General features: G+C 43.7%; 1 protein-coding gene across 13 annotated transcripts in view; it reads left to right on the top strand.

Annotated features, from left to right (window-relative positions):
- NRXN2 (neurexin 2) overlaps positions 1-15825 on the top strand; it is a 2907124-nt gene that overhangs the window by 1296313 nt on the left and 1594986 nt on the right. For 9 of the 13 annotated variants that reach the window (XM_040327835.1, XM_040327833.1, XM_040327832.1 and 6 more), the window contains one exon: positions 12060-12083. The exons of the other annotated variants lie outside the window; for them this stretch is intronic. In XM_040327835.1, coding sequence (XP_040183769.1) covers positions 12060-12083 — 24 coding nt within the window. The remainder of the gene's footprint in view (positions 1-12059; positions 12084-15825) is intronic. 13 annotated transcript variants of the gene reach the window in all.

Here is a 15825-nt window from a genome sequence, read left to right as displayed (position 1 = left end):
CAGCAATATATCTGGCTTCAGAGGATCGTACCTCTTCCAGCACCGATATTTCCCATTTCTTTGTGGACGTTTTAACCTTGGAGATTTCCCTAATAAATTGACCTCTGAGAAAGGCTTTAGTCGTGTCCCATACCACGTCTAATGTTGCTGTATTCAAGTTTCGTTCAAGGAAATTTGTGAGGAGTTCCGGGATAGGGTCTGGATCTGGAATAAGCGATAGCCAAAAGGGGTTGAGCTTCCAAAGGGTATTACCCCTGCGGGCTCCACACCTGATGTCTATTGACAGTGGGGAGTGGTCCGAGACCTGTCTGGTATGGTACCGGGAAGACTAACATTGGTAGGAGCAAATCATTCCCCAAACCAAGGTCAATTCTGGATAGGCACCCAATAGAGGCAGATTGACATGAGTAAACTCTGGCCTCTGGGTTATGAGCCCTCCAAACATCTGTGAGGCCCATTTCCGCTAGTAAGCGGGCAAACGAAGTAGGCCCGCTCCCTCCCCGCACTCCCACCCCTCCTTGTGCAGACATTCTATCCCTAGTAGTATCCAGACAGTTATTGAAATCACCTATCACTAATACAGGAATACCCGTAAAGCGGGCCATGAAATCTGTCAATACCTTCAATATACTAGATGAAAAGGGAGGAGGAATATACTGTATATTCCAGCCAAAATGCATTTAGTACCGTGTATACAACATAAGATAAAGATGTACCTCCCATCGGGATCAATTTGTGTTTTCAGGACCGTAAACTGCGTGCCCTGTTTGACCAGGACACTCACCCCCCTCGAGTACACTGAGAAGGTGGAATGAAATTGGTGGCTAAATTGCCTTACCGCAAATTGGGGCGTGGAGGTCGGGGGGAGATGAGTCTCCTGCAGACAAATAATATCAGCAGCTATTCGCCTGACCGTACGAAGCACGGCCAGGCGTTTAACCGGGTTGTTTAATCCCCTCACATTCCAAGACATAAATCTAGTCAGTGCAGCCATTGTAAATTAGAAACAGGTAAAACATGCATAGTAATGACAATACTATAGTACTGAGTGGGAAGGTGGTAGATCAGTCCGGCAAGGAGAACATGGGCACCTGATCTCCGGCCAATGCAAGAGATACGTATCAGGGTGGGACAGTGCGACATCGGTAGTAGGAATGAGGCAAAGAACAACATGCAATAAGCAATTGAGGTAGTCACAAGAGAGGGGGCAAGTTCAGGGCGTGATCGGACCACAACGAGTTGAGGTGGTCCTCCAGCAAGGCTGTCCAGAAGATAAAGGGATAGTAGAAGAAAAAACAAAGTCATAGAACCACAGGCCAACATGGCCAAACTTATGTGCCCGTAGGCAAGGTGGGGCCGCAGCCAGATCCACATGGGGGCAACAGTGGAAGTGCACCAAAGCGTTCAAACTTCTCAGCAGCTAAAACAAATAGCCCAATTGGTGGAGTGTGGATTAAACATCAGCAGCTTCTCCGCCTTGGAATAGGAACAAACAGGTAGTTATCAGCAATAATTAAATCAGTGTATTACCCGTCCTGTTGAGCGTTGGATGCGACCATCACGGATTGAGCGTTCCTCTCTGTCCAGCCATTGTGCGGCCGAAGACGGAAGGTCAAAAAAGTGAACGGAGCCTAGAGCTTCCACCCTTAGCTTAGAGGGGTATAGCATAGCATACTTTACATCTAGAGCTCTGAGGCGACGTTTAATGTCTATAAACTTTGCACGTTGCTTTTGTAGCTCAGCAGAGAAGTCAGGGAAGCAGGAGATTTTTGCATTATCAATCTTCATGGTTTCAGGTTTAAGCCTGGCATTGCGCAGTATAGCATCCCTATCTTTGTAATGGAGCAGTTTGAACAGAAAGGGTCTTGGAGGGGCCCCCGGTGGCAGAGGCCGGGAAGGCACTCTGTGTGCTCTCTCAACTGAGAATAATGGAGTGAAAGCCTCTTTGCCAAAAGCAGTCACCAGACAGTTTTCAATAAACTCAACAGGGTTCTTTCCTTCAGCTCTTTCAGGCAGACCAACCAGCCTCACGTTATTCCTTCTCATTCTATTCTCTAATTCCTCTAACCGGGATGAGTGTTGAGTGAGGAGATGGTTATTATATGAGAGATCCCTTTGCATGGGGGCCATGTCATCCTCAATGGAGCTTATCCTGCCTTCTGCAGCAGAGGTTCTTTCCCTCAATTGTTGTGCATCTTGCCTCAGAAATGTTATTTCAGCCTTAACCCCTTTGATGTCAGCAGTCAGGGCAGCTAGGGAGGTATTGCATGTGGTAATAGCCGCAAAAATGTCCCTAAGTGAGGGCTCACTATCAGAAGCAGGGCTGGGGATAGACTGCGGCCTAGTGGGATTGCCATTAGGAGTACTCACGTCGCCCCATAGGAATTCCGGGCCTCCGCCATCCTCCAGAGGGACAGTATCGTCCGCATCGGACGGTCCCCCGGTCATCTCGCTCTGTCTCTCCGGGTGAGCGCCGGGATCTGCGGCCAGTACTCTGGAGAAGAGCCTCTCCGCTCCATCCCTGTGCTTCTCCCTGGCTGTGCGGGAGGCCTGCGCGCCATCTTGGATTGCCATGCTGTCTGCAGCCCGGTTCGCAGTTTGCTTCCTAGCTGCCGACATCCTCCTCGGATCTAGGAACGGAAGGCCCCGGGATGTTCAGGGCACTGTTCCGCAGCACTTTGGCACCAAGACCAGGCAGGAAGGGGCGACGGAAAGGATGGATGTCAGGAGATTCGACGGAGAGAGCTGAAAGTGCGTCCGGTTACATCAGCTGCCTGGCCACGCCCCCTCTGAGGCCTAGTTTAAGTGAGACGAAAACTATGGAGTGGTCTGATAGAGTGGAGTCCCGTATGGAAGCAGACAAGACTGCCGGTAAGGTGGTGGAAGGCGTAAGGATGTGGTCAATGCGAGCATATGTAAGATGTGGGTGGGAGAAGTGAGTGTAGTCTCTCTTAGAGGGGTTGAGTTCTCTCCACGCGTCCGCTAGGCCAAAGCCATGCAGAAGCCTGGCGATTTTGAGACTTTCTCTCGATGGATGTATCAGTCTAGACCCGGGAGGTTTAGTTTTGTCCAGTCCGTGATCCAGGGCCATATTGGAGTCCCCGCCAAATACTATAGTGCCTTCTAAATTAGGGGATAGGGCTTCAAGCATTACCTTGAAAAATTTTGCTTGCCCCCTATTAGGGGCGTAGTAAGATACAAATGAAAATAATTGATCCCCTATCTTGCCTTTTACTAATAAAAACCTCCCATCCGGGTCAGAGATGTCGGAAATCTTAACGAATGCACATTTTTTGGAGCATAGAATAGCCACCCCTTTTGTTTTGTTTTCTGCACTGGCTAAATAAAATTGGGGAAAATGCTGGTGAAGAAAAGTGGGGCTGTATCGGATAGGAAAGTGAGTCTCCTGTAACATAATGACATCAAAATGGAGAGATTTATAGTGGTCCATTACCTTCCTTCGTTTGATCGGGGAGTTGATACCTTGGACATTATGGGATGCGATGCGGAGATTAAGATCTAAGGAGTTAGCCATGGAGTATAGAGGTGGCCCCCCAGCACGAGCATCCCCCACTCACCTGCTGCAGTCTCGGGTCCGGGGAGGATCTGGCCCCAATCGCAGCTACCGTCATGAGGTCTGGACCCCATGAGTTGATTCGATTAACTGAGGAACCTGAAAGCATAACACATGTTAGACAAGCATAAAGATACATAGGGATCATAGGTAGAGGGTGGGGTAGACAGAAAAGAACAGCACCAGAAAGGTCTCCTGAAGTAATAAAAATGAGCGCTATTGAGGAGAAGCCCCAGTCGCTCACGTAAGTGAAATCGTAATTAGCTTTCCCTAAACCAGGGAAAGCCGTCCATCCCTCGGAGACCATAAGGCGTCCGAAGGTTGGAAGGAGGCGCATAGGTACCAGGCCCGGACCGGGCGCCCATGAAAATAATATGATCACAGAAAAATAATTGAACGGTGCACGGCAAACAATAAGTTTTTCATAGGGGAGTAAGAGTGAGAAACCCCCGACAGCCTTCGCGGGCCCCCCCGCCCCCAAAAGGGGTGCGGGGGGAGTCCGCTCCGGCCACCAGGGGGACCCAGCAACAAAACGGCAAAACTCCCCCATACAAGTTCGGAAAATTTATACTAACTGCGGGACAATAAATAAGTAACCCCAAGATGTCCCACTGGAAAACTAAAAATGTTGCCTCCCTCGAAAACAAATGGGTTCAGCTTTTAGTAAAAGGGACGATATTTAGGAACCAGGAGGGATTTGTTATAAGAAGATGTCAGGTCTTGCATATCTGGGAGTATAGAGATCATTCATGAACCCAGAAGCCAACAGTCCAGTAGAAACTAGGAGAGAAAAATGGGAAGAGAAAAACACCAAACAGTGGAGGTAAGTGAATGAGATAAGTCTAGTCAGTTTGTTCAGCCCCGCCATGGCTCAGCATAAAGGTGAACAAAAACCTGCTATTCAAGCAGGAGAGGTACTTCTTCAGGTAGCTCCATCATCCTTAGCCTTCTTGTTTTTGTTCTTCACCCATAAGGGAGATGGAGGGCTAGTGGGAATGGCTCGTTTATTAGATCCCTGACCAGTGTTGGAAGTGTCCATTTCTGCTTCTTGTGCAATGATCTTCAGGCGTAGGAGTAAGGCTTCTCCTTCTGGCAGGTTGGAAAAAGCGTAGGGCTTGCCTTTGAACTCAAACTTGACTGCGAATGGGAAGGACCATTTATATTTGATTACTTTCTGGGTTAGAGCTAGGAGCAGAGGTTTCAAGGATCGACGTCTCTGGATGGTGGAAGGCGAAAGATCGGTGAAGAGTTGTACCTGATGTCCCTGGCACATTATGTTCTGATTAGATCTTGCTTGCCTCATGACCTCCTCCTTTATGAAGTAATGATGGGGTTTGGCGATGATATCCCTAGGGAAACCATCTTTCCAGGGAGGTCCCAGGGCTCTATGAGCTCTATCCAGCTCCAGATGATGGGGGGCAACAGACGGGAGGAGATTTTTAATAAGGTCCTGCACTGCCTCTGGCACATTCAGAATGGTCTCAGGGAGCCCACGGATTCTAATATTCGATCTTCTCGATCTGTTCTTGAGGTCATCTATGCGAGACATTGCAATTTCCAATTGATCTTGTAGTGTTTGTATTTGGCTGAAGTTCTGTGATGTAGCAGCCACTGTCTCCTCCATTTTGCTTTCAATAGCTTCAATTCTGGAGCCTAGGGAATGAAAGTCTGCCTTTAAGTCACCCGTTATTTTTGCAGCTGTTTGAGACAGTCCTCTCTCCAGAAGCATAGAGAATTTGAGGAATAGGTCCTCCATTGAGGCTGCAGAGCCTAGTAGCTGCGTGTCATGGCTGAGGGGATTTTGTGACAGCTGTATAATAGCTCCCATTTGTGAGGGAGGTGATTCAGCCCCCTCTGGCATTTGTAAAAAGCTTTTGGCTTCCTGGGAAAGAGAGCACATCTGTGGGGAACTCCCCACTACTTCTGGGGTAAACTGCAGGGGGGAGAGGAATGGCTGCACCGGCCTGTGTGTCCCCTTGTCAGTCAGGCCGTGTGACAGGGCTTTAGGCTGCTGCGTGGCGGCCATCTTGATTTCTCCTCACGGAGCTGCTGCCACAGAAAACGGCCAAATACCACCGCCTTTCTGTCCGCCAATGGGGCCAAAGTGTGCCCGCCAGCCCGAGGAGTCCGCCTGTGTTATCCGCTTTGAGCTACGATAGCCGTGGACCGAGCTAGGGGCGCCGCGGTGTGTGCCTGGAGCGGAGCGCACGGATCAGGCGTCCATCACCGTCGCTCGCGCATGCGCCCCTCCGTGTTCCTTCATTTTTATATTTTTTAAAAGCTACTTTCTTATTGTTTATAGCTTTTTTAACTTTGACCGTGAGCCACATAGGTTTTATTTTTAGCCTTTTAAACTTATTGCCCATGGGAACATACTTTGCAGTGAGGTTCCACACAGTCTTTTTGAAGAATTCCCATTTCTGTTCTGTGTTCATCTGTGCCAATAGTCCCTCCCAGTCCAAGTCCTGGAGAGCAGCCCTCATCCTTGGAAAATTTGCTCTCTTAAAATTTAGTGTTTTAATATTTCCTGTGTGTATTTCTTGCTTATAGTTAACATTAAATGAAATCATGTTATGATCACTGCTACCCAGGTGTTCCTTTATCTGAACATTAGTAATAAGCTCTGCATGGTTTGAGATCATCAGGTCCAACAGAGCATCATTCCTAGTTGGGGCCTCAATAAACTGCACCATAAAATTGTCCTGCAATAGGTTTTTAAATTTTTGTCCTTTAACTGTCCCAGAAGTGCCATTAATCCAGTCAATTTCTGGGTAGTTAAAATCCCCCATTATTATCACCGTCCCAGCCCTTGCAGCCCTTTCCATCTGTGCAAGGAGCTGAGTTTACACCTCCTCATTAACATTGGGTGGTTTATAACAAACTCCAATGATTAATTTTGAACATCTGTATGCAGTTCCACCCATAATGCTTCAGCCTCATCACACTCTCCATCAACCAGGTTCTCTTTCACGCTTGCTTTGAGGTCACTTCTCACATAGAGACAGACCCCTCCACCTTTCCTTTTTACCCTGTCTTTCCGAAAGAGAGCATAGCCATGAATATTAATAGCCCAGTCATGTGAGGATTGAAGCCACGTTTCAGCAATACCGATTACATCATAGCTCTCCTCATGCACCAGAGCCTCCAGCTCACCTGTTTTGCTTGGCAGACTTCTGGCATTGGTGAACAAACACTAATTTATAGTAGTACAAATGGCACTATTATTTCCAATGGCTGTTTGCAACATGGGAACTTTGTCACCTGCCATAACCCTCCCCCCATCTATCCCCATTCCACTCTCCATTAATGTCTGACCACTAACTGACCTGTCTGCTCGATGTAATTCTAATTCACCCTCCCCCCTCAATCCTAGTTTAAATACTCCTCCAGCATTCCCATAAACCTCTCCCCCAGCACAGCAGACCCCCTTCCATTCAAGTGCAAATCGTCTTTAGCATATAGGTTGCACCCCAATGAAATGTCAGCCCAGTGCTCTAGAAACCCAAATCCCTCCTTCCTACACCAGGTCTTTAGCCATGCATTTAGCTCTCTAATCTCCCCCTGCCTTTCCTGTGTCGCGCATGGCACAGGTAATATTTCAGAGAATATCACCTTGGAGGTCCTTCCCTTCATCTTGCAGCCTAGTTCTTTAAATTGATTCTTAAGGAGCCTCCACCTTCCATGTATTCATTGGTTCCAACATGGACCAAGACACCTGGGTCATGCCCAGCCCCTCCCAGTAATTTATCCACAAGTCTGTAAACGGACTTGTAATAAACGGACGAACGGTCCGCTAGTCTGTAAGAAGCCTTAGTGGTTTTAACTTTATTGCAGCTCTAAAGAACTGGTTGGTTTACTACCACTGATACCTGCAAAGGCTGAAATTGCCAAAATGAAAAATTCCTTTAAATATTGTTCCTGCTGGGTGTCTATAGTATGCCTGTGAAAACGTCTTTGAGAACCCGGGTCTTGCCCGAGAGAACATGTATCAATGGAAAAAAGTTTTAAAAACGGTCGTTTTTTTCAGGACTCCTGAAAAAACAACCGTTTTTAAAACTTTTTTTACATTGATACATGTTCCCTCGGGCAAGACCCGGGTTCTCAAAGACGTTTTCACAGGCATACTATAGACACCCAGCAGGTACAATATTTAAAGGAATTTTTCATTTTTTTTTTCTTTTTAAATTTAAGCATCATTAAAATCACTGCTCCTGAATCTTTAGGTGCAAACTACAGAGCACACGGCCAGTACACACCAAGTAGCTTTAGGTGCAAACTACAGAGCACACGGCCAGTACACACCAAGTAGCTTTAGGTGCAAACTACAGAGCACACGGCCAGTACACACCAAGTAGCTTTAGGTGCAAACTACAGAGGACACAGGCAAAAAAACATGTAAGAATAATACAGCTAGCACAATCACCTGCCTGCCAGTAAATTAGGAAGAACTGATCTAGCTAAACTATACAGTGTATAAATATATGTACAACACCTGGGATGTATATATATCCTCTACACACTGTAACATTAACTGACTAACCTGCCTGCCTGCTCTATCTACCTGCAAAAAATGACACTCTCTCTGTCCTCTCTTAACCACCGCAACACACTACACAAGGCCGACCTGCAGGTGGACTTTTATATTGTGGGGCGTGTACTAAACCCCCTGAGCCATAATTGGCCAAAGCCACCATGGCTTTGGCCAATTATGGCTCTCCGTTTTTTGCAAGCTGTGATTGGCCAAGCATGCGGGTCATAGTGCATGCTTGGCCAATCATCAGCCAGCAATGCCGCAGTGAATTATGGTCTGTGAAACGTAACTCGAATTTGGCGCGAATGACCCGTTTTGTTCGTATTTCGATGAACGATCGACGAACGATCGAACATGCAAAAGAAGCCTGTGATGTCTACGATGTCCCTGCTGGTGGCCGGGTCCATCTTCACCCCTCTACCTTTTAGGAGTCATGGAGTCCAGCTCTGTGACTGGTTGAAGTCGCGTGACATCATGGTAAATATCGTGCAGGTTTAGATGTTTCCGGTAACTACAGGTAAGCCTTATTATAGGAAGGTAAAAGTAGGTAAAAGTTGTATGTAAGGGTATACTTTAATGCTAGTTCCATGGCAATGTTTTTTTTCTACCTGCTACAGTTCTCAATTTTATCAGATTAAACACATTATTCTAGCATTCTTCCCATTCTCTATGGGGATCCTGATTACAGTACTGTGCTGGCACATGGTGTTAACTTTGTGGCCAGAAAGTCACATACAATTGGTAACTTTGTTTTACCTAGTGTATTTTCAGCTGTACAACATTCTCGTACTTGGTACATACCATGAGTCTCTTTAGGAGTAGGGTTACGTGTACTTTATTGGTAAAATCCCCCCGCCCCTTGCAGAGTAGCACTAGCATCGGGAGCGTGCGGCATGTGTCATAGTCAGTGTGCAGGCGCCGTGTAGAGCTGACTCTCAGCTCTACATCTTTGGCTATTTCCGAAGGCTCAGTTAAGTCCGTACTGTGCAAGCACCGCGCCTGCACAGTACAGGGGGGTCCTTATCCGCCGGGGGGAAGAACACCGGATGTAGGGCAAGCCAATCAGAGACGCATATAGGCAAAGCTAGCTGTTCAATCATGAACAGCATAGAATGCAATCGTGGACAGCGCAGATGACAGGCCATGATTTAAACATGTAGACAGCTTAAATGAAGAACGGGGCGGCTAATTCACTGTAGATGTCCACTCGAGTCTATTCATTCAACTTTGTAGTAACAAACTACATTCATAGTGCCAATTTCCTATTCATTTACATAGTTTTAAAAGAGATTGTTATAGCAGTATAAAACAATATATTACATCACTTGGTAACATATCTACGAAAAAAGAAATGACCAAATGGGCAAGTCATGGACTTTGTAGGCACTATATTCTGGTAAGGATACAGTCAAATTCAAGATAAAGTTTATATAAAAATAGATTTATTACAAAAAGGGAAACATTATACATATAAAAACTCGGTTCAATAGGAACTGTAGAGAGACAAACTTAACAGCATTTGTAATTGCCTATCAAAGCCTACAGGAAGAAGTATAATGATATTGAAAAATATTGAAGAAACATTTCTGGAGATATAAACTCCAACCGTTTACATAGTAAATACATCCTGAAAGGGATTGAGGAGCCGTAGACTTGATGTCTGTACGATGTTGTATACAAAGCTGTGGCTTGACATGTTTCGCGCCTATTGTAGAGCTTCTTCAAAAAGCCTCTAAGTTTGTATCGTAGAGCATAAACAGCAGTGTCAAGGTAAGGAAACTCAAAAAAGGGAGGGGGGTTTTAACCACCCAGTGGTAAAGTATTGCTATAATTGAGCAATAGCAGTTCCTAAAGCAGCAGTGGACAATTAGGCATCAGAGGATCTAACCTGATCCTGCTAATCCATACAGGCGTACAAGAGTAGCAACCAGTGGTGAAAAACACCAAGCAGTAAAGAACGCCACTATAACGAGGATAGCGAGGACATGGGTAAGTGTTTTTCACCACTGGTTGCTACTCTTGTACGCCTTGTGAAGATCTACTTTAATACCATTGTTTGCAGCACTATATGGATTAGCAGGACCAGGTTAGATTCTCTGATGCCTAATTGTCCACTGCTGCTTTAGGAACTGCTATTGCTCAATTATAGCAATACTTGACCACTGGGTGGTTAAAACCCCCCTCCCTTTTTTGAGTTTCCTTACCTGGACACTGCTATAGTATTTATAGCCAGAGCTAAATGGCATCTGATAGGATTGAAAAGGAGTCTGTCCTCCCCCCCAAAAAACATGCCAACACTCCCCCCCCCCAATCAGACCTGCCTATTACTCCCTTTTTGTGCTGTTTACTGAAGGTCCATGCACAACCTGTGTACTGTGCTACTTTGGATTTCTGTTTGCAGACTTTTGATCTCTACCGCAGCCTTTTTCAACCAAGATGCTGAGGCTTTTTCAGGGGTGCTTTGTCAAAATGCCTTAACATTACCCAAACATTGTATACGAGTCAGCAGGTAAATCAAGCCTACCTTTTGGTTACACATAGCCACAAGTTTTCCTGCACCATTATAACCTTCTAGCTGCTGGTTTCTGAACAACCAATGACATCATCAGTTCATAAGGAGGAGTGTCTGCACAGCATCCTTGTTTGCACCACAGCCCTCCCACTCCAAGGCCATCATGTCAAAATAACAACCTAGCAACTGGCATTTTTCAGAAGGAGGTTCGCAATGGCAGCCTACTTCTTTTGGGAAAAATTATTACTAATTATTAGGGAGCAAAAACTTTTGTGATAATCTTATAATTTTTTTAACATTTATCTAACCCCTTTAGTGAATTGGAAACACCAATTATTTCAAATCCACCCACACTAAACAAAATACATAAGTATTTTATTCATTGTACTATTTTAATAACCGGTACTAGATATTGTTATGTTTCATTTACTTTGATTGATTGGGTTGCATTGCTTAGAAACTACTGGTTCTCTTTGTCATAAAATGTACATGCTTAAAATATTGTATTCTATACAGGCGGTCCCCTACTTACAAACATCCGACTTACAAACGACTCCTACTTACAAACGGAGGGAGACAACAGAAAGTGAGAGGAAAACTAGGAAGGGAAATTCTCTCCTGTAAGAGTTCATAGGGGAAAAAGGTGTCTCTACTAAAGCTTTATCACCAATCATTGTTTCCCTAATAACCCAAAATTTTCTAAATCACATGGTCATTGGGACAGAAAGTGAGGTGAAATCTTCTGAACAGGGGCACAGACAGCAAAACAAATGTTACAGGGGTGATAACCCTTGCCTATGCTATCCAAAAAGCTTAAAATATATTATATATATATATATATATATATATATATATATATATATATATATATATATATATATATATATATATATATATATATATATATATATATATATATATATATATATATAATCTGCTAATCTTAAAAATGTACCTGTTCCAAACAGATTCAACGTAAGGACAAGCCTACAGTCCCTATCTTGTTTGTAACCCGGGGACCGCCTGTAATGAGATATTGAAGAACAAATATGTCTAGAAGATGCTGTTTAACATTCACTGACATTGTACAGGTTGCAGTCTTGACAGTTTTAACAGGTTAATTGAATCGATTTACAATTATGGCTTAAATTCTAATATACATAGTACATTAAATATAAAAAAAAAAATGTATCTGTTTTATTTAACACGCCTTACTTGCTATTATGTAATTTTATCTTCCAAAGTCTCAGCGTTGCCTATCCACTCCTGTTTGTCACTTTCTCCCATTACTAATTTTTACCTCTGTTAGCTGGAACATAGCACTGTCCTCTATATTTAGTGGTGGTAGTCTGCACTGGTTCAAAATCAATAGGTGGATGAAGGGGGGGTCAAATTATATTATATATTATATATATTTTTTTTTTCTTTCGCTCGCGTTAAAGCATGCAGGCATCGGACATGCTCTGGTAAACAAACTCCATTACCTGGTAGATATCACTCCAATTGTATCCCTGGGGTTTATTCCAGCTCCTGTCTTCTGTTCACAGCTCAAAAACCTAAAGTCCCTTAACTGCTGTTCCCTTTCACTTCACCTTAAAACTCTCCTTTACAAAGTCCTTTCTATCTTTTTTTCAGATAATGTTATTGTAGCTTGGTGCACTCATCTATAATTTCATAATTAATTCTACGTTTTATCATTTCATTTTTCAACTTTTTTTGTCATTTATTTTATGGGTCCAAGTAACTAGCACAAAATGTTTTCTAAGTGAATCCTAGGTGGATCTACTTAAAAAGTGCAGTGCAGGTTTTATGTTGTCACTAAATGCAATTGTTAGAAAATAATAGTTATGTAATATTTTTATGTAAACATTGTAGGTAGAAACTATTCTAGAACTTAACCATGTTTGTTTATATTTCTTCTTAAATCTGCATACACTGTATCTCTGTTTTAGTGAATACAGATGAGCATATGCTTTGGATTATTAATATTTTCTGCCAATAGTCACTGTGGGTGTCAGTGATTTATGGCAGGTTATTTCATGTATTAGGCAGGGAATTTGTCTGTGTGGTTGCTTAATATGTTAAGAAAATCAGTGCTGAATCCTGGCTACTGTTTACCTAGATGTTCTGAATAGTAGTAACATTATGTGGTCGATAAATGAGCCTCACAGTAACTTAAAAATAATTAGCACTTGGTCATTAAAAAATATAAGGATATATCATTGCCTTTGCTGTGTGTTCATTATTTTTCAGACATTTGCAATATTTTCTTGTAAGGAAAGTATCACCTGACTTTATATAATATGTTGATTGAATATTATTTGATTAATGTGGTTTTGTGTGTCTACTAAGATAGTGGGCCTAATTTACTAAAACATATGCATGTATATAGTCATATTGATGCAGCTCAGGATCAGGTTGAACTACGGAGTCATGTTTTCACTTTATTTACTATGCGCCCAAGGAGCCTGTGAATTGCACATCCTTTTCAAATTCACTAAAATATCTGGCCTGTTAAGATATTTAAGCTCCAGTATCTGAACATACAGCAGCTAAATTCTTGCATACCTAAAATAAATATGGCATTTTCTACTTCTGCTATGTGATATCAGTTTTGCATTAGGGATAAGACTAAATAAAGTGCCCAGTGCTTTCACTAAAAGTGGCTGTACAAACTGCTAAATGTAAAAAAAAGCACATGGTGTATGCTGCATGGAGAGTACCATACAGGGTTGCCAATGTTACATGACTTTTTTTACTGACAAGACATGGACAATTTACTGATGGAACACATTTACTGACATCTTGACATATGACCGAAAAACCTGTAATAAACTAAGATAATTGATATTTAAACAGTATAAACAATGTGTACATATTAAAATGAAAGTTCAGTCAAAACCTATATAACACTAAACCTATACTCTCAGCCACATTCTAAACCTAATGGGCCAGATCCACAGAGCAAGTACGCCAGCGTATCTACTAATACGCCGGCGTACTTTCAAATTTCCCGCGTCGTATCTTTAGTTTGAATCCTCAAACCAAGATACGACGGCATTTGGGTAAGATCCGACAGGCGTACGGCTTTTTACGCCTTCGGATCTTAGATGCAATACTTTGGCGCCCGCTGGGTTGAGTTTGCGTTGTTTTCCACGTCGGGTATGCAAATTAGCGATTTACGACGATCCATGAACGTACGCGCGGCCGTCGCATTTTCTAACGTCGTCTGTAGTCGGCTTTTTCCGGCGTATAGTTAAAGCTGGTATTTTGCGGCGTATAGATAGACTTGCCATGTTAAGTATGGCCGTCGTTCCCGCGTGTCGAAATTTGAATTTCTTTTTTTTGCGTAAGTCGTCCGTAAATAGGGATGGACGTAACTCACGTCTAAGTTCAAAAAATTACATTGTTGTGATGTCATTTCGCACAAAGCACGGCGGGAAATTTCTGGACGACGCATGCGCAGTTCATTCGGCGCGGGGACGCGCTTCATTTAAATGAAACCCGCCCCCTGATCGCCGATTTGAATTACGCCGCCAGAAATACACTACGCCGCAACTTACGGCGCGAAATCGTTGAGGATTCGAAATTCCGCCAGGTAAGGTACAGCGGCGTAGCGTATCTCTGATACGCTGCGCGGATCCAATTCTCTCTGGATCTGGCCCAATCTATCTAACCCTGTAAAGAACAAAATTGCTACACTTAACTGTTCTGCAGCCACTCCGGTCCGGTCTCCAGCGACAGCTGCTGTGTACGGAGAGAAAGATGAAGGCTGCAAAATGCCAGGGAAGTGACATAACCTATATAATTACTATGGGGATTCTGTTGTCGGCTGCCTCTCCTGCATAATCTCATACACTGAAGCCACCGCTGACAGCTCAGCATGGGCTGCAGAATAAGGAAGTATAGCAATCTCTTATTTACAGGGCTAGATAGATAAGGTTTAGAATGTGGCTGAGAGTAGGTTTATCATTAGATAGGGTTTGGCTAAACTTTCAGTTTAACAATGTTCATAACAAGTAATCTTTAGGCTTTACAAGTAAAAACGCAAAAGAGGATGACAAAATGTGAGTAAGATAAAACAGAAAGGTAAGTTGTGCTGCATGCTATGCACACATCAGCAAACAGTATTGCATAGCCAGAGTTTACTTAACAGAAAAGGGGCTTAAAGCAGGATCATTAAACAGAACCTATTCACGGCAAACATATACCACAGTGCTTGTACCTACAAAATACTCCTAATTACTTTACCACAACTGAGAGCCTCTCAGCACAAATACATCTCAAGGTAAAAAAAAAATTAAAAATAAAAAAAAAATCTTTAAATATTCTTTGATTCACACAAAAACAAAATGCCAATATCAAAAGAATATCATGTCTGACTATATATACAACTTGGTTTACAGAGTATAGAGGTCAGGATAAATAACATACAAAACAACATATAGGGCCAGATTCACATAGGTTAGCGGATCTTTAGATCCGCGTAACCTATGTGATTTAAGATCCGCCGCCGCAAGTTTTTGAGGCAAGTGGTTAATTCACAAAGCACTTACCTCAAAACTTGCGGCGGCGTATCGTAAATCCCCCGGCCGAATTCAAATTCCGCGGCTAGAGGGAGTGTAGTATTTAAATCAGGCGCGTCCCCGCGCCGATTTAACTGCGCAGGCGCCATCCGCAAATTTTCCCGGCGTGCATTGCTCCCAATGACGTTGCTTGTTTTCGGCGTGAGCGTAACTTGCGTCCAGCGCTTTTGTGAATCGACGTACGCAAACGACGTAAAATTTCAAAATTCGACGCGGGAACGACGGCCATACTTAACATTGGCTGCGCCTCATAGACCCAGGGGTAACTATACGCCGGAAAAAGCCGAACGCAAATGACGTAAAAAAAAATAGCGCCGGGCGGTCGTTCGTTTCGGAATCGGCGTAACTGCTCATTAGCATAATCGTCACGTAAAAGATAGGGAAGCGCCACCTAGCGGCCGGCCTGGACCAGTCGGATATTAGGGATATCTATGCGTAACTGATTCTATGAATCAGACAGTTGCATAGATACAACCGGCACAACTCAAAGATACGACAGTGTAGAGCTACACCGTCGTATCTCTTTGTGAATCTGGCCCATAGAGTGCAACAGTCAGGATGAACCCTCTGCCCACATCAGACTTCCTCCTTACATAGGAGGAACAAAGGGCCAGATTCACCA

Source organism: Rana temporaria, chromosome 11, assembly GCF_905171775.1.
Source record: "Rana temporaria chromosome 11, aRanTem1.1, whole genome shotgun sequence".
NCBI classification, from domain to species: Eukaryota; Metazoa; Chordata; class Amphibia; order Anura; family Ranidae; genus Rana; species Rana temporaria.
This window is presented reverse-complemented; position numbering and strand designations above follow the sequence as displayed.